This window comes from Coffea eugenioides, chromosome 2, assembly GCF_003713205.1.
Source record: "Coffea eugenioides isolate CCC68of chromosome 2, Ceug_1.0, whole genome shotgun sequence".
Lineage (NCBI taxonomy): Eukaryota > Viridiplantae > Streptophyta > Magnoliopsida > Gentianales > Rubiaceae > Coffea > Coffea eugenioides.
This window is the reverse complement of record NC_040036.1, coordinates 79,371,393-79,395,199: the sequence shown is the minus strand read 5'-3', so window position 1 is coordinate 79,395,199 and position 23,807 is coordinate 79,371,393. Positions and strand designations below refer to the sequence as shown.

The 23,807-nt window shown below is 38.0% G+C and overlaps 3 protein-coding genes, 1 non-coding gene and 1 pseudogene across 6 annotated transcripts; 1 reads left to right on the top strand and 4 right to left on the bottom strand.

Annotated features, from left to right (window-relative positions):
• Positions 1–1,537: 1,537 nt before the first annotated feature.
• On the top strand, positions 1,538–4,512 carry LOC113762633 (serine/arginine-rich splicing factor RS31). 3 transcript variants are annotated; one of them, XM_027306171.1, is made up of 6 exons: positions 1,538–1,620; positions 1,722–1,865; positions 3,211–3,323; positions 3,488–3,717; positions 3,842–4,090; positions 4,201–4,512. In XM_027306171.1, exons 2-6 carry the CDS (start codon positions 1,760–1,762, stop codon positions 4,229–4,231), a joined length of 729 nt encoding a protein of 242 aa, XP_027161972.1. In that variant the 5' UTR covers positions 1,538–1,620; positions 1,722–1,759; the 3' UTR covers positions 4,232–4,512. The 3 variants fall into 3 exon arrangements, with proteins under 3 accessions (XP_027161972.1, XP_027161974.1, XP_027161971.1); XM_027306173.1 differs by having other exon boundaries at positions 1,544–1,620; positions 1,718–1,865; positions 4,204–4,512; XM_027306170.1 differs by having other exon boundaries at positions 1,544–1,620; positions 1,718–1,865.
• A 947-nt stretch (positions 4,513–5,459) lies between these two features.
• Positions 5,460–6,386, bottom strand: LOC113761061 (calcium-binding protein KIC). Its single transcript, XM_027303878.1, has one exon. The coding sequence runs from the start codon at positions 6,033–6,035 to the stop codon at positions 5,661–5,663; it is 375 nt and encodes a 124-aa protein (XP_027159679.1). The 5' UTR covers positions 6,036–6,386; the 3' UTR covers positions 5,460–5,660.
• A 3,410-nt stretch (positions 6,387–9,796) lies between these two features.
• Positions 9,797–13,783, bottom strand: LOC113760363. Its single transcript, XM_027302912.1, has 6 exons — positions 12,341–13,783; positions 11,329–12,246; positions 10,933–11,253; positions 10,788–10,844; positions 10,628–10,708; positions 9,797–9,838 (listed from the first exon to the last, which is right to left on the bottom strand). The coding sequence occupies exons 1-6, from the start codon at positions 13,781–13,783 to the stop codon at positions 9,797–9,799; spliced, it is 2,862 nt and encodes a 953-aa protein (XP_027158713.1).
• Positions 13,784–18,981: 5,198 nt separating this feature from the next.
• Positions 18,982–21,134, bottom strand: LOC113763337 (annotated as a pseudogene).
• A 2,496-nt stretch (positions 21,135–23,630) lies between these two features.
• TRNAF-GAA lies at positions 23,631–23,703 on the bottom strand. The gene has a single exon. It is a non-coding gene; the product is annotated as a tRNA-Phe (tRNA).
• Positions 23,704–23,807: the final 104 nt, after the last annotated feature.

Here is a 23,807-nt window from a genome sequence, read left to right as displayed (position 1 = left end):
AAGGAAAATAGTCGAACTTTGAATTTGTGGATGCAAGTCAAATACTACAAATTCAGAGAAGAACATACAGCTGCAACTTGCAAAATTAAGGCAAAAACGATAGGACTATTAATGGGTTGGACTAGCTTGAAGTTGACTCGTTCGGCCCTAAAGAAAAATAGTTGAGCCTACTATAATTCTGTGACGGGTAGAGTCTGGGTTTAAATTTGAAACCCAATTAAAACGTGAGTCAAACTTGAGTTTCTACAGGCTTAACTCGATTAAAGCCCGACCGATTATTATATATATTATTTATAGTTTGACATGATTATATATGTGCGTGTACACACACATATATATAGTTATATGTATATACATATACATAAGTATATAGTTATATGTATATACATATACATAGATATATATGTACACACATATACATACCCACATCCTGTAATGTATATAACTATAACTATATTATTTTTAAATATGTAATATACAATTAGACAATTAGTAATTAGTATTGGTTTTGAAGAGACTTAAATTCACTAAATAAATATGTTTAAAAAGAAAAAACTTTTGGTAGTTTATTAACTAATGAAGATTCAGTACGGTGAACAAATCCTTCTAGGAGCAAATTGAGAAGGCTATTGAGAAGTTCTAACATCTGTTGATCATGTTTTATTATTACTATTTTTCATGTGATTAAAAGAATTAGACATAATTATTGTTGGAAAACTTTTGATTGATGTACATTTAGTGATTTTTTTACTAATTTATGTGTAATTTTAATATTGTATATTACAAATTAACTTTACTACAAAATCATTATAGAAATTCTATCAAGAAAATTAAAGAGTAATAAATGAATTTATACTAAACTCGTATTAAACTCCAAGCCACGAATGTATTGTAAATAAAGTATGAGTTTCACATATATTAACTTAAGACTCATAGTTTGAAATCCAAGTGTCATACTAATTAGGTGAACAGAATCTAGACTCGTTAAAATCCGACTCTGATGGCACAATTGACAACCCTAAAAAACTGTTGTATTTGAAGGTTTTTTTTTTTGGTTGCCTGCCACGGTATCCAGAGCTTTGCCCTGACTAATCCGTTGGTCGACCCGGGTCGCACACCTGGCTGTGGTGGGTGAGTCTCCCAACAAGGGTAGCTGCATACGCCAGGTTTCGAACCCGAGACTTGTATTTGAAGGTTGATAGCTATATAATTGGTCAAAAAAATTTTAAGGCTCAAATCACTATACACTAGCATACAATGGGTTTTTTAAACGCAATATGCGAGACTCAAATAGACACGCTCTTCCGGGAGGATTGATATGAATTTGATAACTGTCCTAGCCCCTAACCTACACTTGCAAGTCTAAAGATAGGGCTTGCTGATGGCAGTAGAACGTTCTTGACCCGATCCCTTTGGTGTTGTTCAGTGGGTTGATTCTGAGGCATTTGGGCTTATGCTGTTCAGTTGGAGTCGGCCCATGCCTGCCAGTCCTGGCTATAAAATGGCCTCCCGTATACCCGTTTACCCCTTGGAAAGATTGTAATTGGTGAGGACCCTCTTCGATTCGGGAGGCTAGGGTTCTTTTTGGTTCCTCCTGTCCTCCATACCCCAAGCTCAAGGGTACTCTCTCTCTCTCTCTCTCTCTCTCTCTCGTTTTTTTTTTGCTGTTAAGAAAAAAGGGGAAAGAGTGATTTCTAATTCGTTCTTTGTTCTGAAGGAAAAAGGTAAATCTGGTCGGGAAAAAAAAAGGAAAAGGAAGATGAGGCCAGTGTTCTGTGGGAATTTTGAGTACGAGACTCGCCAGTCTGACTTGGAACGACTCTTCTCTAAATACGGAAGGGTTGAGCGCGTTGACATGAAATCTGGTAACTATTCTATATTCATCACCGATGTTTAGATATACATGTACTCAAGTGCGTTTTTTCCTCTAGTTTCAGTTGCTGCGCTAGTTCTCACATGACGTTGTTGATGTTCCTAGGATAGTATTTCATTTTCCAGAGTGGGTTGGTCGATTGTTTACAAGTATAAAACACATATGACCTTAGCTTTCCCCACGAGGGAGGATATCAATGGCTCGCATAAATGATGAGTTTGATTCCATGTAGTTAGATATTGAGGTTTATTTTTGTCCTTTTGCTCATTTGTTAAATACTAATCTCTAAATCCTTTTTCTCCTCCTCCATTTTAATTGGGGTGGCCGTGTTGCTGGGATTTTTTTTAGGTCATAAATGAATGCTTGAATATTTTTTTTTTCATTTTCAACGTTGCAGTAAATGATTAGTAATCAGCATGCTTTTTGGCCATTCTTGTCTTAAGGAAGGTTCACACTTGATTTATAGGTCAGCTCTTATTAGAGGGCAGCTCTTTGTTGCAATTGTTTGTTTGACCATTGATTATATGTAGTTGGAATGGATAACAAAGCCACAATAATCAAGTGAAGAGGGGAAAGAACAAGCTGCTTATGTTATATGCATATTAAAAAGATTTACAACTTTAGTGCAACCCGAACAGGAAAGCTAATAGTTCAGTCAACGTCACTTGAGTAGAATAATCAAACTGTCAAAAAAAAAAATAATTGGCAAAGGTATCCATGTTTAAGTGTTTGTTTTGACGCAGGAACGTCTACTAAGGAAAAGTGAGCTTCTTTCTTGGCTCGCCAACTTCTGTGCAATAACATTTCTAATGCAATGGAAACCTATCTACCTGCCTGCTCTCCTGATACTCAAGATGGAATCGTTGTATTTATTTCACTCCGATCACCTGTTACTCACTTACCTCTCTGCCTAAGTTGCCATTTTACAAGAATGGTCGTCATGGTGTCATCTATCAGTTCTTCATGCCTTGTCTACCACCACTATCATAAGGGGATCACTGAATTCTATCATGCCATGAGTCCCATATACTGATTTCGTGCTGTGAAAATGGTGAAGCATGCTTAGCAATCAGTACTCAGCCATGATACTATGGATATAAAATTTATTTTGCCCCCTTCTCACACCTTCATCATCATCATGATTTAGTTCTTCATGCAAGGCCTCTACATCCTTACTTTCATCAGCCCTTCACATATCTGCAGGTGTTGTACTAAATTTAATTCTTTTCCCAGGGAAAAGATCCCTGATTTTGCTGATGTAGCATTTTGTAAATGGGCCTATAAACATCGCAATTTATAATATTTTTACCTCTGAGTAATTTAATTTTATAATGTAGGGTTTGCATTTGTTTATTTTGAGGATGAGCGTGATGCTGAAGATGCTATCCGTGGCCTTGACAATGCGCCCTTTGGGTATGACAGACGCAGGCTTTCAGTGGAATGGGCTAAGGTGTTTCCCTATTTCCCCCCTCCTCCCCCCCCCCCCCCCAAAAAAAAAAGGGAAAAAGTTCGTCTCTGTGTGCATGCGCACATGTGTGCCAGCTATTCTTAGGCTAAGTGAGTGCCATATTGTGTATGTCATTTATGAATATGATCATGTTTATGCTTGGGCAGGGTGAACGTGGCAGACACCGAGATAGCTCTAGGCCAATGGTTAACCAGAGACCAACAAAAACCTTGTTTGTCATAAACTTTGATCCCATCCGCACTAGGATCCGTGACATTGAAAGGCACTTTGAACCTTATGGTAAGGTTCTTAACGTTCGCATCCGTCGCAACTTTGCATTTGTGCAGTTTGAGACTCAAGAAGATGCTACCAAAGCCTTGGAGTGTACACATATGAGGTTTGTGATATATGCATATTTACTTTTTTACCTTCACACCGGATGGTCTGGAAAATGAATTGGTTATAATTGATAGTTGGTTGTTTTTGTTGCCTGACAATCTGCATTGCCTTTGAATCTGCAGCAAGATATTGGACAGGGTGGTATCTGTTGAGTATGCTCTAAGGGATGATGGGGAGAGGGGTGACAGATATGACAGTCCTAGAAGAGACTATGGAGGGCGTGGGGGCAGTCCCTATAGGAGGTCACCAAGTCCTGTGTACCGAAGGGGTCGAGCAAGTCCTGATTATGGGCGTGTTCGCAGCCCTGTCTATGACAAGTACAATGGCCCTTATGAAAGGCGAAGGAGTCCCGAGCATGATAGGCACCGCAGGTTGGGTCCTTTCTGTTTTGCAATTTTCCCTTGGGTCAGTTTATGTGTTCTTTGATTTCATTGCAATTGTTGCTGGAATTCTTTTTTTATTCCTCAATTTTTTTGAACAGCAGGTCGCCTGTTCGGAGGTCAAGAACTTGAAAGGTATGAAGATGAGTGAGGGAGGGAAGACTTGAAAGTTTTTGTTTTTTGTAAATGCTGCCGTAGTTTCAGTTGCAACATGCAGGAGGATAGGCGTACTGAATTGGTGTATTTGGTTTAGAGCGTAGTTCACTCTGTCACTCTTTTTAAAATTTGCATTGGTTTGGATGGGATGATTTTGATATTTTAAAATTGGCTGTTATATGTGCTTTGCATTATCCTTTTCTTTGTGTATATCTAGCACATGATGTTTAGTCTAAAGATTATGTGTTGGAAATCTATAGTTTGGAATCGATCTGTTCCTAATGGTTGTGTATTTATGAAGAACTTGGTTGCGAATTTGATTTCGTAAGCGTGTCTTTTATTCATGAACAATGTCGACCGAGCTTGCCTGGCGTTTTTTTTTAAAAAAAAAAAAAAAATTTTGAGTTCTAATGCGAAAGAATATGCAACGGTGTAAGTTCAGTAGAATCGTACATTGTCGAATTATGAAACTTTGGAAGGGCCATCAACTCCAATTCGTCCAAAGGTGCACAAATCCGTTGGAATATGGCGGCATCTGAGCGGCCTAGCGACTCTAGTCTCCAATCAATCAGGAAGCCAAACCTACATAGCAACTGCAGTTATTTTTGTTTTAGTTTTAAAAAAAAATGCATCCACGCTGCGTCGTCTATGCAGTGCTATTGACTTTACCAATTACCATGTGTGAACGTCAATTAGTTAACACCATCAGGCATCATCTGGACTGGATTGTGAAGGAAGGAGGGACAAATTATGGAAATTACTAAACATTGCAAACCTGGATGGACAATTGTTTTTCATTTTTTCGACATCCGCTCTCCGCATTCGATATCACAATCATTTGTTACTCTCTTCGTCCCATTTTAATAATCTTGTATTTTTTTTTCATCTGTCCCAAATTGTAGTCCACTCTCCAATTGAAGAATGTAGTTGTATTTTAATTTTTCTAAAATATCCTTTATTCAATGTAAGTAGTTGTTACTATAGACCTACTCCATTTAATGAGAATTGATTCTTTTTTTACCATCAATTCAAGTTTTCATAAAGTTGTACCATATTTAATGTGAGAATATTTTAAAAAAATAGCAATCTAAATTTACTTTTCCAACAAAATTAACTACTTTTTCTTAAACTGTGTAAAAAAAGAAACAAATTATCAAAGTGGGACGGAGGGAGTATTAAAAAGAAAGAAAAAGAAAAGAAGACCTTTTTAAATAGAAGAAATTCAGAAAGTTGTTAAATTATCATGAACAACACAAGCTTCTGTTGTGAATGATTAAGGTGCATCATCATCATGGCGTATATAGTATAGGCCAAGGCAAATAGTACATACATGGAAGCAGCAGTAGCCAGTAGTAGGTAAATTAATCAAGTAAATGAATTTGAGTAGTTTGGAAGTTGCAGGAGACTAAGCGGAGGCGTGTCCCAGCTCTTGAGCAATTGCCTTGTCAAGCCAGGCCTCAGCATCTTGCATCATCCCCGGGCTAAGTCTGACCATGAGGATGCAGAACTCTGTCTGATTGAGGGCTCCATCTCCATCCAGGTCTCCTTCTTTCACCATAGCCTCTGCGTCCTCTCTGCTCAGTCCTTCCATGCCCAGGAGGGCACAGTTGTTGCGCAGGCTGGCCGATGTGATCAGGCCGCTTGTTGTGTCTGCCAGAAGCCCGAACCCTCCACAAAGTTCCCCCACAAACGTATCCACGTCTAGCTTTTCCGCCATCACAGGCAACAAGTCTTCATATTCGGTTGACTCCGTTATTCCCGAGTTGGTATTATTTTCCATTCCTCCTCTCGAAAGCCCTTCTTCAGTTTCTTCTTTCTTCAACGCATACAAAAAAAAAAAAAAAATCTTAGTTATTTTAGTTTGGTGACCCCCCCCCCCCCCACCACAAGTGTTGGACAATACTGCTGGCGGATAGCCTGAGGAAGAAGGGGAGTTTGTTGGAACTATTTAGTACTAGTACTACTTTATACTAGCAACATTTACAAAGAAAAAGGGGGAGGAGTTTGTCAAGGAATGGAGGAAAATTGGTGGAGGTGCTACGCAATCCAACTACTGTTGAGTTGAGCCTAAACAAATGACAGCAATGCGACTTCCACACACACACTGGTGGTTACTAGTAGTAACTAGTAAGGGGGCGGGGGAGGGACTGGGGAGGGGAGGACCATTCATTTATTCCAGTCGTTTTACTGAGAGGCTGCTGCTTGTGCTTGCGTGGACCGGGGCCACCGTCCAAAGTACTAGACTACTAGTTTTGTTTGTTTCGTACGTACGCTTTTTTTTTTTTTTTTTTTTTTTTTGCATAATTTCACAGTTTTAAGAGCAAAATTTTCTAAGAACGCTCCGAAAAGTAATAATAATTTCAATTGAAGTTGCTTGGTAAAATGATTTTTTATCATGGAGTAGTATGATTTTCCATAGCAGCAGCAGCAGTAGTTTAGCAGCGTATGATTTTATAGGTTTTCTGGGTTGGGGGTTGGCATTTTGTTCCCATTATGGTTTGTTTGGATTGTGAATTATTAGAGATATTTTTACCGTAGCATTTTTTGTGATGTGATGTATGTGAGATAAAAAAATAATTGAGAAGATAAAAATGTGTGTTGGAAATTGTAATGATGATGTAAGCAAATATATTTTAGCAAATAAATCGCAGTCCAAACAAACCTATTATTGTTTCTTTGTAGTATTGTATTTGTATGTACGTATGGCTGGGTTTCGAGGAAGGTGCTTTGGATTTTTGGAGTTTCCGGTAATTTGTCATCACTCAAAATGTGGAGTCGGAGTCAGGAGTCATGTGTCATGACGACAGCGTTTGCTTAATCAATCAATCAGGCGGCCGGAGTCGACTTTCGTGGAAGGTTCCTTTTTCTTCTCCCCAAACAGCCCGCACCAGATTCTTTGCAGCTTGCTTGTGTGCCAACCATCTACTATTAATGATATGCTCCTTGTTTTCCTCCTCGGAGCTGCCTGCTAAAATGTCATGGACGAGAAATTTACCCCATTGCTATTGAATATTATTGATTGTACCCCTCTATCTCTACCCCATCCGTACATATTTCATCCATCAAAGTTGGATACTACTGGTACTGTTTGGTTATCAAGATTTATTTTAAAATATATATATATATATCATACTTTGTTCTGCTTACATTTTATCGTTAGTTTCTTCCACTATTGACCAACATTTAATTTTGTCCAAAATAAATTCATGTTTTGGCGTTAAAATAAACTTAAAAGAGCTCCTTGTGGTATTCTAATCACACAAGTTCTACGGGCCTCGGTCCCTTTTCCTTGGAAATGAGAAATCAGAGAAGTAATTTTACGTCAAGTCAAAATTTAGGCAAGCACACACAGGTCAATAATACTCCAATAATTGATGGAAAAAAAAGAAATAAATAAAACTATTTCCACAAATAAAACACTCCATCATGTTGAAGGCAATTGTCATATAAAACTTGTACATTTGAGCAAAAAAACTCAATAATAGATGAAATTCAACCTCAATATCATATAGAGAATTTACTCGAAATGGATCGATTTTTTCATGGACGTGAAACATAAAAATTTTATTATAAAAAGAAAAAAGTCCAAATTTGAAAAACTATGGTGTCCGAAGTTCCAATTACGTCGGGTTTGTTTAGATTGTAAATTATTTGAGATATTTTTACTGTAACACTTTTTATGATGTGATGTATGTGAGATAAAAAGATAATTGGGAAGATAAAAATTGTATTGAAAATTGTAATGGTGATATAAGCAAATATATTTGGAAAAATAACCCACTATCCAAGCAAACCTATCATTTCTCTGGCGTTTTATATGAATAGGAACAAACAAATAAACAGATAGATAAATTTAGGGTTTATTTGGATTGAGATTATTTCAAATAAAATAATTTGCTTCACAAATTCTAATCACCTTTTTATTTTTTCAATCATTTTTTTATCTCACATACATCACATCACAAAAAGTGTTACAGTAATTATCTCAAATAAATCATTCAAATAAACTCCTATCCAAACAAACCCTTAGTTATGAAACACAAAAAAAAAGGGGAAAAAAAACCTACAGCTTGATCTTCTTCTCCCAATGCGTTGACTATTTCATTGATTAAATCCTATATTTCATGGACATTTGTAATTCAACTATATATATGTATGTGTGTGTGTGTGTGTATTGACATTATTAAAGAAAAGCAAGAAATTTACAGAAAAAAAAAGTTTAGGAAATTTAAATATGAGGATATTATTGATAATTTTTCACCTTTGATATTGACATATAGTCTCACTATTACTTTAAGGGTGTTAAGTGAGATTTTAAAAATTCAAGGAAGTTAAGTGATATTTTATAAAACTTTTGGGGAGGTTTCTGAAACTATCCCTTTTTTAAGAAAAACTTTGGTTAGCTTGCCGGCCAAGACTTTTTTTTTGGGTTATCCCGCCGGCTAAGACTTGACCGACATTGCCTTTAAAATATTTACTTGTAACAGCAATGCCATGGGGTTTGTTTGGATAGGGTATTATTTGAAATATTATTTGGAATAATTACTGTAACACTTTTTGTGATGTGATGTATGTGAAATAAAAAGGTGATTGGGAATATAAAAAGGTGGGTTGAAAAATGTGTTTATGATGCAAGCGAAATATTATTTGGGATAAATTTTGTATCCAAACACTCCCATTGCAGTCATGTGAGGTGATGTTTTCTGTTTGTTGCATGGTGACGGACGAGATTGACAGCACAATCAAAATTGCAGGACAATTACCCATTACCCATTCCCCACAATCAAAACGGTTCGAGTCAAACTCGAATCGAGCTCGAGCCGGCTCGAGTCAAACTCGAGTTCGAACTTGAGCTTAAAATATTAAGCTCGTTACGCTCGCAAGCTTGAGTATATATATATATATATATATATTTTTTATTTAATAATAAAAAGGGTTAAATGCAGAAAACACCCACGAACTTTCATGGAAGTTGCACAAAACACCCAGAAATATGTTTATAGGCATTTTGCACCCTGAAAAAATGACCGTTCATCCATTTCACGGTAAAACAAAACGCGTGGAAGCCACTTTCTGTCCGTTGAATTTGCTGACAGAATTGCCCTCTTTCCAGTGAATATAAATGAGAACAACCTACCATCCCTTCTCATTTTCCCCACTTGTATTTTCTCTTCTTCACAGATACACAATTTCTACTCATATGGAACACAGTCCAAATAGTTGCAGCTCAAGCAATGCACACCATGTAACAAACTTCAACTCAAGATGCAGGTGTGGAAAAAAAGCACCCGTACGCACTTCATGGACCATTCAAAATCCAGGAAGAAAATTCATAGGATGTTCCAATTATTCGGTAAATCCAAATCTCACATACAATTTCAGTGAACCAAAGGCAATAACAGCCACTTATTTTGGAATTTTGTTTTAAACAGAATAGTAATGCATGCGGGTATTTTAAATGGGTGGAACCTGAAACATGCAAAAAAGGAATGGAAATTGAGGAATATTTTCATGGCCGAATGGAAGAAATGCAAGCAAGGATTAACCATCTACAGCAACAGCATGAGCAATTACAAAGAGCATCTGAAAGAGTGAATGATGCAAGAGTTGCTACTATGCTTCAAAATGACCAGCTAGTGACCAAATGTGAAGAATTCAAAACTATAATCCGGTCATTGCAAGAAAAAATGGCCAAGTATAAAGGGGCTCTTAAAGAAAGGAGGAGGACTGACTCCAAAGGGAGGAAGCTGATATATGTAATTGTAGTGGTGCTTGTTGTAGTAGTAATTGCTATAATGAAAGAAAAGAAAAAGGAACAAATGTATTTTCTGCCATGAACACCATGTAACATGAATCATTCAAGTTAGTATAAAATTATGGTTTGTCATATAAGCTGGTTATATGAGAGAGAAAAAAAAAAGCAATGTGAAAAACATAATCAGCATAACAATGGAAACAGCAAAGGTAGTAACTTCATAAACTAGTCCATAGTTCATTGCATAAACTACCAGGAAGATCATCTTCCACTTTACTAATACAAAGTATGAAAATAGCATATCCTAGTGTTCAACCAAACAAAAAAAGACAATATCTGTTTTCTAAACCCTTCAAAAGCATGTTTCCATTACAAAAGAGGAACATATCCTTTACGGGCTATATTATCATCCTAACAGTTAGATGAACCTTCATTAGGTGGTATCCGAGAGTCTTGATGCACACGAGTCCTAGTGCTGGAAGATTGACTGGAGAACAATACATCACCAAATCTTGTTGAATGCCTTTGGATCTGGTACAAATAAAACAAGTTATTGGTGATGTATATTTACTTTATCTTGCCTATGAATTGTATATGAATTGCAGAACAATATATACCTGAGTAGTGGGTATACTACCCTCATTAGCATTGGTATTAGTGCTCAATTGTGAGCCTCCGGTCAGGGGGTCATTTGTCCACTAGTTACACATGACATTAGTTAGTTCAAATGCAGCTGAAATTAAGCAAAAGTGTTAAAAATACAGTTGAAATACTTACCATTTGAACTGTCCGGGTTTCAGAAGTGTTATGAGATTGCATGGCCATCCTTGCCACCTGTCATTAATGAGAAAGACATTAATACAAGTTAAAAATGAACCAGTTTGGAAATATATACATAATGTCTAAGATAATATTGAATCACCATATCAGATGGGATGAAATTTCTGCCATCAGACATGCCAATACCATTCCAATTTCCAAATCCAGAAAGCGGTGGAGGACATCCTGAAAATTCACCTCTCCCTCTTTTCCCTCTTGCCCCACCTCTAATTGAGGATTCCACTCCCCTACCATTACCTCTTCCCCTACCATTACCTCTGCCCCTTCTATTACCCCTTCCATTGCCACCAGTCATATTGACATTAGCATTCTGTGTGTCCACATTAACCGTTCTCGGTCTTCCACCAATATTTTTTGGAGGGGCTGTACCTCCTCCCCTTCTTGTTTGAGTGGCACTTTCATCCTACAAAAGTAACTAAATTAGTAAATAAACTAAGGAAGGAAATTATTAAACACAATTTAAGGCATCATACACAACCTGTCTTGGTTGCTTGCATGTCTTCTTATTATGACCAGGCATATTACAGTTGCTGCAGTGGGCTATAGTACCCTTTCTGGTTACCACATCATTATTCACAAGCTCATCTGCACTTTTTCTTCGTAGCTTTCTTGGTCTACCAGGTCTTCTCCTTAGTTTTGGTGGTTGAATAGGCAGGCCACTTGTTTGAACCCATAGACCCTCTTCTGGAATAGGAACTATCATACCCTTATAAGCTCTACAATAGTACTCTATACTATAATATGGATGGATAAGGTCTGCTGGTTCTCGATCAGAATCTATAATTGCTGCACATGCATGTACACAAGGAACACCAGTTATATCCCATTCTCTACAAGTACACGTTCTTGCATTCAGATTAACAACTTTGTGCCTTGCATAGCCTGTGATCTCCCATATGCCTTGACCAGCTTGAACAGCTTCATATTCCATTGCTCGTGCCTTAATTTCCTCCACTTTATCATGGATTCTTGGACAAATTTTTCCTTTGACCTTAGATATGAACTCTCTCTTTTCTTGGTAGCTACACATAATCAGTCTTCTAATTGCTTCAAACATAGATAAAATTGGCTCCTCCCTTGCCTCTTTAATATACTGGTTGAAGGATTCACTAACGTTGTTACTCAAAAGATCACATTTTGATCTTGGATTGAACATGCACCTTGACCAAAGATTAGCTGGAATAGCACTCAACCAGTCATAAGCTTCCCTATTAGCAACCTGGAGTTCTCTCATCTTTTGTGACCATCCATCTGTCTCATATGCTCGTGCAGCAGCCCACATGATATCCCTAAGTGCCTTGTCCTTAAACCTCAGTTTGAAATTGGCATACATATGCCTAACACAGAACCTATGTTCCACCCCAGGAAACAGCACATCAAATGTCTCAACCAGACCCTACAAAATAGCAACATCATCAATCAGATTTGGTTTAATTATAGCAGTAATAAACTCATATATGAATGTTGGAAAAATTTAATGGCAAGTTTACCTTTTGTCTGTCAGAAATGAACACCCAATTCATGTCAACTGGTGATCCAATATGAGTAGTCAGAAGTTCTAGAAACCAATGCCAGCTTTCCTTACATTCAGATTCCACGCATGCCATTGCTATAGGATACATCTGATTATTTCCATCCCTCCCAACAGCATGCATTAGATGTCCCCCAAGTCTTCCTTTGAGATGGCAAGCATCTAAACCTATAACTGGTCTGCAGCCACTTATAAAACCATCCTTTTGTGCCCCAAACATAACAAACATTCTCTGAAATATGGGATTGACAGATGTTGGAACAACTTCTGTCATAACATAGGCTGCAGAACCAGGATTTTTCAGCATAATAGTTGCACAATAATCTCTTAGTCTGGCATATTGTTTCTTATGATCCCCAAACATTTCAGATTGTGCATGTTTCTTGGCCCTATACACCTTCCATCTAGAAACTCTTAATTTGAACTTTCTTTTAATTGTCTTTCGAAATCCCTTAAGTTTCCAGTCAGGATCATCAGCCAATTCCTTTTTGAAGTGTTCAGCCAACCATCTTGAATTTGCACTAACATTCTTATAAGACCAAGGACATCTATGAGGGGTGCCTTTCAAGCTCTTCACCTGCATTGCTTTAGTTTTCCTATAATAACTCGCATATATTCTCCAACCACATTCTCTATTGCATATTGCAATGATTTTGTTACTATCATTCTTTTGGAACTTCAACTCAAAACCTATAAGGATGGAATACATTCGAATTGCCTTTCTAAACACATGTGTGGTTGGGAAAATGAGGCCTACCACAATTTTAGGATCAACCATGTCTCTTTCCTCATTAAATTCAGGAAATTGTTCTCTATTTTCATCATCAGAGGACTGAATGGCAGTTTCAAGTACTTCAGCATCAACAATATTTTCATGCTCAACAAACTTACCCTCTTTCCTAGCCTCAACAAAGGCTCTATAATCACCACTAATTAATTCAACATATTGTTGGTACTGTCCTAAGTTAATATTGCTATCCAGCCCACTAGTTACCTCAGTAGTATCATCACCAATATCACAGTTATCACTTAATGTGTCCCCATCTAAGAAATAATCAAAATCTGAGTCATATTCAGAAGATTGCTCACTTTCAGGTGTGTATGAGTTATCAGATTCTGTTTCTGATTCATTCACATCATGATCAACCTCTGGTTCAACATTATCATTCACCCCACCAACCCCTAAACCATCATTACCAGTCCCAACTCCCTGATTAGCATTTATATTGCTATTACCTACAGCTTCAACACCATCTTGCTGATTCCCATTATTATTTTCTACATCCCCATTATCATTTACCTCTCCAACATAGATATGAATGTATGGTTCATCCCTAAACATCCCAAACATATACATGACTGCTGCTTCACTATTGAGTAAGGAAAATTCATCATCCGGCATTTTAAAGCAAATTTGAGTGTTTATGGGCACGTTCAGTCCTTTTAGCAGCCCCCAGATCTCAAATCTCGACATATAATCTGGGTCAATATTATTGAAATGTTTTATATCCCCACCCACGTATGTTAGTCCTGGATTTTTTACAAAATGGCCCCCATAATGGACTTCGAATGAGAACATACTTTCCAACGGTGATGACCACACTGGTACGCGACAAAAAAACAATAAATCTGAGTGAGGGACCACAAAACCACCTTTATTGAACTTAATTAACATACTGTAATTAGCAATAATAAACTTAAAAGACACTACCAACACCGACCCATGCTCAACAGACTAGAATCTTGTAAAGAAACCTATAAACAACACAATTATTGCATGAAAATGACAGATAAGAAAATTTGGTCGCAATCAGCCCGACATGGAACGAACATAACGAGCACATGCAATATATATATTCCATCACAACCATACAAATACCCATTCTAAAACTAAAGCCCACTGCTTTGGGCATCCAGATCCATACAAAAAAGGGTAAAAAGTCGATTAAATACAGAAAAAATTAGGGCTTTGCATATTACCTGATTTGCTGAGATACTCTAAATATTCTACTTGTTTTTGGATTCTTCAGACCATTTTTTGCTTTTGCCCACTTCTAGTTACCCTCTGTAGTCATTCGGCTTTGGTTCTTCCTCGATCGCAAGAAAAAGGCAAAAAATTTGGCAAACTCAAGATCAGCTTTGCCTTGTACTTTCTGCCCGACACAATGGGTTTGGAGGAGAAGAAGGGTGATTTTGTCCGTTCAGTTATTATTTGAGGATAAAATTGTCATTTGAGTCCTAAAATAAACGGTGTGTAAATATCCGTTACTTTTCAGTGGACCTTGGGTGCGTTCTGCCTATAAACATATTTAGGGGTGTATTGTGCAACTCATATGAGAGTTCAGGTGGTTTTCTGCATTTAACCCAAATAAAAATACGTATATTATATTTATTTTTTTATTTTTTATTTTTATAGTAAAATTACGTATATATCCTTAATATTTTATTATTTATTAAAAAAAATATTATTTTATTTATTTTTTTAAAAATAAAATAATTATTTTTTATTTTTTTCGAGCTCGAGCTCGGCTCGACTTGATTCGAGTCGAGCTCGAGCTTGAAAATTGCCGGCAATCAAGTCGAGCTCGAGCTTGAAAATTGCCGGCTCGTCGAGCTCGAGCTCGAACTTGGTAAAATTCAGTCGAGACTCGGCTCGATTAGGTCAAAGCTCGGCTCGACTCGACTCGTTTGCAACCCTATCCACAACCAATCAACAGATGGTGGCTACTATTAATCACGTCACCTTGTACTATAACACTTACGTATACTGAATCCAAATGGATTGGTGGTAAAACAAAAAAAAATTAAAAAGGAGGAGAATCAACAAGCTCGGTAATCTTGGACTTGACAAGAACGGTTTTACCTAACTTGTACAAGTGGGGTTGCAACTCGTCTTCGCAATCCGAGCAATAAACGTCGCAAACCATATGATTGCCGGTGATCAGATGCCGATCTTGTGTAGGCCCTTCTTTTTTTTTCCGGAACGATTCTCATTAAATAGTAATCATAAACTGAGCTTTAAGTTTGGAGCAAAGGCCCCCAATTCTATACAAAGTGCTTAATAGCACATAGGATTGATTCATTCCTCATCATGTAAAATGCCTAAAGTATAATTACTAATTTTATTACTAACATGGTTAACATTTTTAGTCAAAAAACAAAAAAAAAAACACATGTGAAACAAAGCTTTCAAACTAAGTATATCCTCAACTAGAGTGTGCAGTTTGATGTTTGATGCACTTCTAGAATGGATTTGCTGGAGCAGTTGCTTATTGCAGCTCTGTACGATGATCTTCCTCCATCCTTTCACTGCTAGTTTTACTCATGGCTAACTTGATTGCCTCGGCTTCATCCAATTGTGGACAATTGTAACTTCTTTCATGCATTGTCCAAACTGCCACTATAACATCTCCTTCAATCATAACAGTCACTCCTATACCAACCTTATTGCTATCCGATCTCCTGTGTGTAGCAATATTCACTTTAACCACCTCTACATTCTCCACTCTTGTTTGTGCAGGCCCTTCCACTACGTTCTTAACATGCGAAAATAAGAATGCTTGACCTCCACCTCCTTATCCACGTCCACTGCCTACACACCTCGTATTGCGTCTAGAGAATTTCCTAATTGTTTCAAAGAGAAAGATAATTTTTAACTAGAAAGAATTTGGTTCATGATAGAGTCATGATCGAGGCTCTTGAGAAGACTGGAGATCGACAAACTCTAGTTCTAATTTCTTGTACGAGATCAAAAACAAAAGCGGGGCTATTCCCCTAGTTTGATTCCAATGCATAATTTAATAAGAGTGACAGTTCGGAAATAAGTTACCGAGTAGGAGAGTTAGGAAGTAGTTATCTCTAGGATTCAAGAAGTAGAGTATTTATAATAGAACATGAGAGGCGACTTTGGGGTTCGGATTGCATTATAGGTCTGTCGGTGCAGAAGTATAAGTCTCAAAAGCTTGTAAGGTGTCGTGTCAATTACTTCTTGTCGTAGTGTTCTTGGCTGACAAGACCTTTAAGCCACACGACCACTCCTCAGATTAGGAAATGTCCAGAAACGGTGATCATCTCAGGAAGATGGTCCTCCGTACTACAGTTCACATGTAGGATATCTATCCAGAAGTTTTCGCAATTCAATCATAGCTAATGGAATTATCAAAGATGTGATCTTTTCGAATTCTGTCGGCAACTCACCAGAGACCCGAGAAATAAAAAGAAAATATGTGTCAACAACAAGAATTTGGGAATTCCAGATGTGTTGATATCAATGATGACTCAAATCCATTTTAGTATCACGGCAATTTATCACACACTCTAACTCGACTACCTTATTATTAATCCAATTCCAACCCAAATCTTTTACTTACCCCAAGATGAGATGAATTTATCTCAATCAATCGAGAAAGAAGAGCCTCACTACTCTCACACAACACCAACTCATCAATTCAACAATTAACGAATCAACTGATCCTGGTGACACCCAACAAAATGAAAAGAAAAAAAAAAGAAAGAATAGAAAAGACTTTACCACGAAACTTTTGGAAACCCAAAAAAAATCTTGAAGTGCTAGGACGTTTCTATATTTGAAGCAGCAGTAGAGTGGTGATTCAACCAATGAGATGAGGTCATTTTTCTGATCCCTGGTTGTTGGACTGGACAGCAAAGCAAGGATGATAAAGAAAGAGAGTCTCTTCTCTTTTCGATGTGATTTTTTCGAAGTTATAGTACTAACCTTTGAAACTGCCCTAAACCCTGCCGCATCCTTCCACCATTATTCATCCTACATAATTCCGCTTGCGAAATTGGAGCTGAATGACCCTTCAAATTCTTTTCCAAATGGACATGCTCGTATCTTTTCCTTCCTTTCTTCCTTCCTTAAAATCTTAGAAAACAAATTTGGGTGGTGCATACTTAATATGAAAGGCGGAGAACTCCATTGCTATTAAACAGACTTAATAAAGACTCGACGGAATTAATATTTAATGGTAACTGCAGGATAGATTTTGGTGACGATCTTTGATGACGATGAATTGGGCAATCGGGCTGCCAATCTTCCTCGACTATCTTAAACTTTTCAAGAACGACTTTTCTTTCCTTGTTGCCCTTTCGTACTTCCATCCCAACACCTCTCCACAATCGGAGCAGCTAACATCGTCCACCGTGTGGAGGCTGGTGATCAGGTGTCAATCCTCTGTAGGCCCTGCAACAACGTTCCTAGCATGGGAAAACAAGAAAGCTCTGCCTTTCTTTGCCTGATTTATTAATGTACAATAATAAGAGGAGGAAAAAACCAATAACTAGCAATCATGTAGGCATGAATTAATAATCTGCACTGAAGCTCATCTACATCAAAAGCCTAAAATCCCCATCAAGAGGACTAACTATAAACTAATTACCTGAAAACATTTATACACATTAATATCATCGTGAAGAGCAGAGTCAACCTATTATAATATAGAATAGAATTAACAAAATCAAATATACATTATAATTAGAATTAACAGAGTCAACCTATGTGATGATATCCGCAATCTCCACATGCCAAAATAAACAGTATTGAGGATGCTCACCTCGGCGGTCCCTCTACAGCCGAGGTGACCTCATTTCATCCCTCACCCGAGCGCAGTCATGTCCTGAACATGACTCCGGAGCTCGGGCAGGTCCCTGGTCTGCTGCTCAGGTGACCTGTGCACCTCGGGCTTCCACCTCGGCTGCACGCTGATGATGTCAACGCACCTGACATCATCCGGGACCAATGCTTTATCTGAAAAGCACATTATGCTCTTAATGGCTACTGCGCAAGGTTCCCCGTCATCATGTCCAGGCGGCTACAGTGTCAAAGTCAGACCTCCTGGCAGGGAACAGAGTCGTAATGACCAGGACATGGGTCCCACCAGCGTGAGCCCTCCGTCCTACCTTCCGCTCACGCTCTATAAATACCCCTCATGTACTCCACACAAGTAAGCATACTGTTCATTCACATATACTATTGCTTTTCTCTCGTTCTCATACTAACTTGATCGTCGGAGTGATTCCAGGGGAGAAGTCCCGCCATCCACTTCGGATAAGCAAACACACTTCACTTCATCTGAGAAGTGATTGATTTAGGTCGGTCCAATTACCCACCAAAAATCACCTCTTTAAGAATCAAGTACCATATACGTACAAACAAAATCAGCTCAGCCGATGAACCCCATTCCTCGTGGTGGCACAGGTTCGAGTCTGGTTTCACATATCGCCTGGGTGCTCTTGGGGGCGGGGTACACAGGTACAGAGGGATTAGTCAGGTCCTTTACGGATTGACCCAGACACCCTCTGTGTTGATAAAAAAAAAAAAAAAAAAAGTACCATACACGCACAAAATACAAATATATCCTCTAGTTTTATTTATAGCCAGGACAGGATGCAAAAATGAATAGAATCGAGGACTGTACACGCATAAAGATATAAGTTCTTGAAGGAGGCGAGATCTAAATTCTAATGTAGGAGGTTCCAGTCCGCATATTCACAAGCCTGTGGAGATGGCTTTTCTCGGTACTGAAAACCACAATAAAAGAATTGAAAATACAAATTAAATGCATTCATTTTTTTTTTCCTTCAATGAACTTCTAATTTCTATTTTGTCGTCCATCTCTTCATGGTGGCTTCAATTGCCTCCTCCCTCATTTTAGATAGTTGTTGAAACCACTGCTGATGTTGCGCGTCGATTGCATCCAACTCTGTCTTTAACTTAGTCTCTTGACTCTTCTCCAGCAAGGACAAGGATGAAGAACAGCTTGTCAGATATGTATCTTCAGAAACTCTATTTACATCTGTGAAACTCATTCCAAGATTCTTTACAACTTCATTCCAAGCTACGTGTTTTAGACCATCCCAATCATTTTCCTGGATCTTACATTCGTCATAATACAATTCCGCAAAATCCATCTCAGAGGCCGGAGTGCTATAACCTTTAAAGGCCTCCTCACTAATATTATTGTAATCAAGAGATTCAGCAAAGTTCTCATTCTTATCTGAGGCATTCTCTCCCATTACCTCCGAAGTTATTGATCCACTGGATTCTTCACCATATAAGGCTGCAGGTTGTAGAAAGTCAAGTGCAGCGCCAGGTGACATATCACTTGGATTTGGATTGGTACACGAATTACCTTTATTAGCCATTGTACTCATTCGAATATTATCCATAGTATGATCGTCTGGCTTGAGTCCCACCTCGGCAGGAGAACCATTAGGAGTCGAAAACCTTTTACTTGCTGCGAAGTTGCGGCCAACCATTGAAATGCCTTCGTACGTGCTTCTTTCCCCGCTTGAATAATCATCAGACGAGGGTATCCAACTAGGTAAAATTCTCGAAATTAGATAGTCAATAAAGTCAGCAATAAAAGCTACATCATGATCTGCCAATGATAGTTGCTCCGCCATCTCTCCGGCGACAGAGAGCGCAGTGTCAGTATCAAGGTAGAAAAGAAAGTGTATGTTCTTGACCGGGCCTGTAGCTAAAAAAAAAAATAATAATAATAATGGAATCAAATAAATCGATTATATTGTACAAAACTAATACTACTAGTATAAAGCACTGGAAACAATAGTTAGGCAGGCAGTTAGTTACCATGCTGGTCTGCTATTCGCAAAGTCAACGAGATTGAGTTATCATCATTTTTCTTCCCCTTCAACCTGAATTCCTTGTTTTGATGCACCCGCTGAAATTCTAAAATAGCACCGTGCGGACTCTCAGCATTGGATTGAGTATACTCGGCATCCACATCCATAGAATGAGGTTCACAGCTCAATAAACCTGGTGATCTAGGAGTTTGGTTAGTTAACTTTATTGGATGCCGAAGGGGTTCTTTCATATTATCAGCTTCGAGAAATGGATCTTTAAGAAGCTCCTTAGCAGGCAACCTCCTAGACGCTGGAAGCAAGCATTTCTCAATGAACTCTTTGGCTTTGGTATCACTCACATTACCAAGAGAAGCTGGCTTAACGCCCTGAATTGAGCAAATTCCCATGGATGATTAAACTCACACACACACACGCACGTAAGACCTGATAATGGTATATACAAGACATCAAGTTGAATTGAACTTACAGAGGTAACTCTTTTAAAAATTTGAGCTGGATTTTTGCACTCAGCGTACGGATATTCCACAGTGACCATTTCCAGCATGCACATTCCGAATGAATATACATCAACTAACTCATTGTATTCCTCTTCGTAAACTTCTGGGGCCATAAATTCAGGGGTTCCTAATGAAAAAAAAAAAAAAAAACATAAAATGAGCTCGTTGAGAAGTTTAGGTTCTACTATTACAGAATATGTAGATGAAAGAGGTTGTCAGAATCAAACCTATAACACTCTTAGCAGTACCCCGCTGCAAAACAGTTGCCAGCCCAAGGTCACCAATTTTGACTTGCCCCTGATTTCCATTTACAAAAATGTTATCGCATTTCAAGTCTCGGTGAATGATTGGTGGATTCTGGCTGTGAAGATAGTCTAAACCTCGTAGAATCTGTCTTGCCCAATTCTTTATGGCCTTCGTATCAACACTTTTATGCCTCTTTCGATATCTATTAGCCAAAACACGTACAAATAACTAAAAGCGGCATCAATGTAGGAACAAATAAGCTAAAGTCATTCAAATAACTCACTGTCTCAGGCTCCCAGATGTGAACAATTCGGTGATCATGTTTACCGTCTTCTTCTTATCATCAATCCATGAATCATAAAACTTCATAATATTTTCATGTTTCAATTGTCTAAGTAGATGAACCTCAGAATATAGTTTCTCCAAATCTTCTGGAGATCTTAATACATCAGCAATCTTGATTCGGTTCCATGCAACTTCTATTCCATCTAGTTGGTCAAAGGCCTTGTAACTACAACAAAAAAAAAAAAAAAACATACAGAAATAGGCGCAATTAGAGAGTTCAGCTAATCAAAATTTTGTAAAACAAAAATAGTGTGCTTTATTTACAGTTTTTTGGTCAAGCAACAAATTGAGAGAAAGTTGCAAGATCATACACAGTCTTGAATGCCCCCTTGCCCAAGACCTCATTGTACTGCACAATAAGGTTAATAAAAACATAAATGTTTGATTAATTAAATAAGCAGACAAACTTAAAACTTTCATGTTTGTCACTAAAAATTATATGCAGCATCTTCCAAACAAGAACAAATAGATAAACTCGAATATAACAATTAATAATTTTTACTCGTTCCAAATCCATGTCCCCCAAATATTTGTGATAGAGTTTGTAATTACAAGAAGATCATTTCTTTTGAAAACAAATAAAAGTGTACTCAATCAACAGTTTACAAATTGCAGATGGCATGTTACAGATTTAAAATTAGTACAGACAAATGGCATATCAAAGGGAATGTATGGCACAAGAATCAGCATAAATTTCCGCATATCAGAGGAACATACGCCTACATTTTATACTAGTATAAAAATGTACCCGAAGGTATCGACCCCTAGGGTCTTTCTCCACATAGTCATGGAACTCAAGGTCAGGCAGCTCGTAGACGGTGTTGCCATTGGCTTTCTCGACATGGTGAAGGAGCTCAGGATTGGGCGCCTCATTAACGTTATTGCCATTGGCTTTGTCGACGTAATCAAGGAGAAGCTCATCAACGTTGCCATTGCCGTTTATATCCCAAAACAACTGATCATCTTCGTCAACAACACAAGACCCAATCACGGTCCCGTTCCTCCGTTCATTTTTATGCCCAGAAAGAGGTAATCCCAATCCAACAGCACCAGAACAACTCATCACAAACACCAAACAGACGGAAGACAAACAGACAACTAGAATAAACTGAAACTGAAAGAAGAAGAACGAAAAGCACGAGAACAACAGCATGAACGCGAACAGGAATAAGGAATACAGCCAACTAAACTTAGAACGAAAGATTAAAGAATGAGGCCTCCCTCCAGGGCGCCATTGCATTGGGTTACGTCGGAAAAGAATGCCGATTGCATGTGATTGAGTCGTCGTAGGTGGCAGCATCGACATCCGATATCCAAAACAGCATTAACTACTTCCGTAGCATCCGCAACACATACAAAATCAACAACATAAGACGACCTAGACAACCATGCATGTGTTGAGAAGATCTTCTTAAAGGAACACGAAGATTGTTTCCTTCCCAAAAACCCACTTTCCATTATCCTCTTCTTCTACTAATAATCTTGATTGACCCTTCTCTATAGCAACCAACGAACCTTTCATTTATGGTTTATCCTCTCTCCTACCATAATTGTACAACATATGTTACTTTTGTAGAAACAGTCAGTTCACACCCCCTTTAAAAGGAATGATAAAAGGGCTGTAGGGATATATGGATGGAGAAGATGAAGAAAGGAGGAGGGAAAAAAAAAGGAAGAAGAAAGGGGAAAAAAGGGATAATGTGTAAAGGTTGGGGTCCCGGGGGGGGGGGTGTGGGTTTGGAAGGTAGAGTGGAAAGGGGATTTCTTTTTTCTTTTTGTTATTTTTTGCTTTTTAGATGGGAAAGGGTAAGAAAAGGGGATGAGAAGGGGAGGAGGTTGATTTATTGGGAGGAAACCAAATGGAATGGTGCGATAGAGAAGGGTTGAACACACACTTGTGCGATGAGGTTTGTTAAATTCAAGCATTCAACGTGGATTTGATAGATAGACTAACAGAAACAAAAAAAACTTTGCTAGAAAAACAGGTAGAAGCATTTCTGAAGTTTCTGATTTGCATGGGAGGAAACTGTGATAAACTAACAAATCCAATCTCAGCTCAAGATTTGGGGCATCATCTCTTTTTCGGGTTTTATGGGTGACTTATCATTTAATCTTATTTGGGCATGGCAAGCGAATATACGCTGGTTATTTGCTTACGCGTGGCTGCTTAATGCTATAAAAGAAATTTAGGTGTACTCTAATTTACCTAAAAAAGAAAATGTGATACATAAAATAATTTTTTAATACGGGTATGCATAGGAAGTAAAAGAAGAATGATTTGGATCGCTTTCTATTTCTATAATCGTAATGTATTTATAATAAGTTTAGTCGATTAATCGTTTATTATTGTCAATGGTCAGGAAAAAGCATTTAAAATTAAGAAAGAAATGATGTTGGCAACATAAAGATGATAATTTGCAATTCAAGAAAAAAATGGCGTTGAAGTTGAGATGCCGTGTTAAAATAATAAAATACAGGAAAATAAGGAGATACCTCTCATTAGATGTTTAAAAAGAAGAAAAATGGACAGAGATATGCGGTGAGCGTGGATCGAACACGCGACCTTCAGATCTTCAGTCTGACGCTCTCCCAACTGAGCTATCCCCGCTCGATGCCTCTTCTAATAGGAGATCTCTTATTTAGAATAGAAGGCCCTCCTATGCCGGCGATGGTGTCGTCCCGTACGAGGTTATAACGTGAGTCTAACACAGT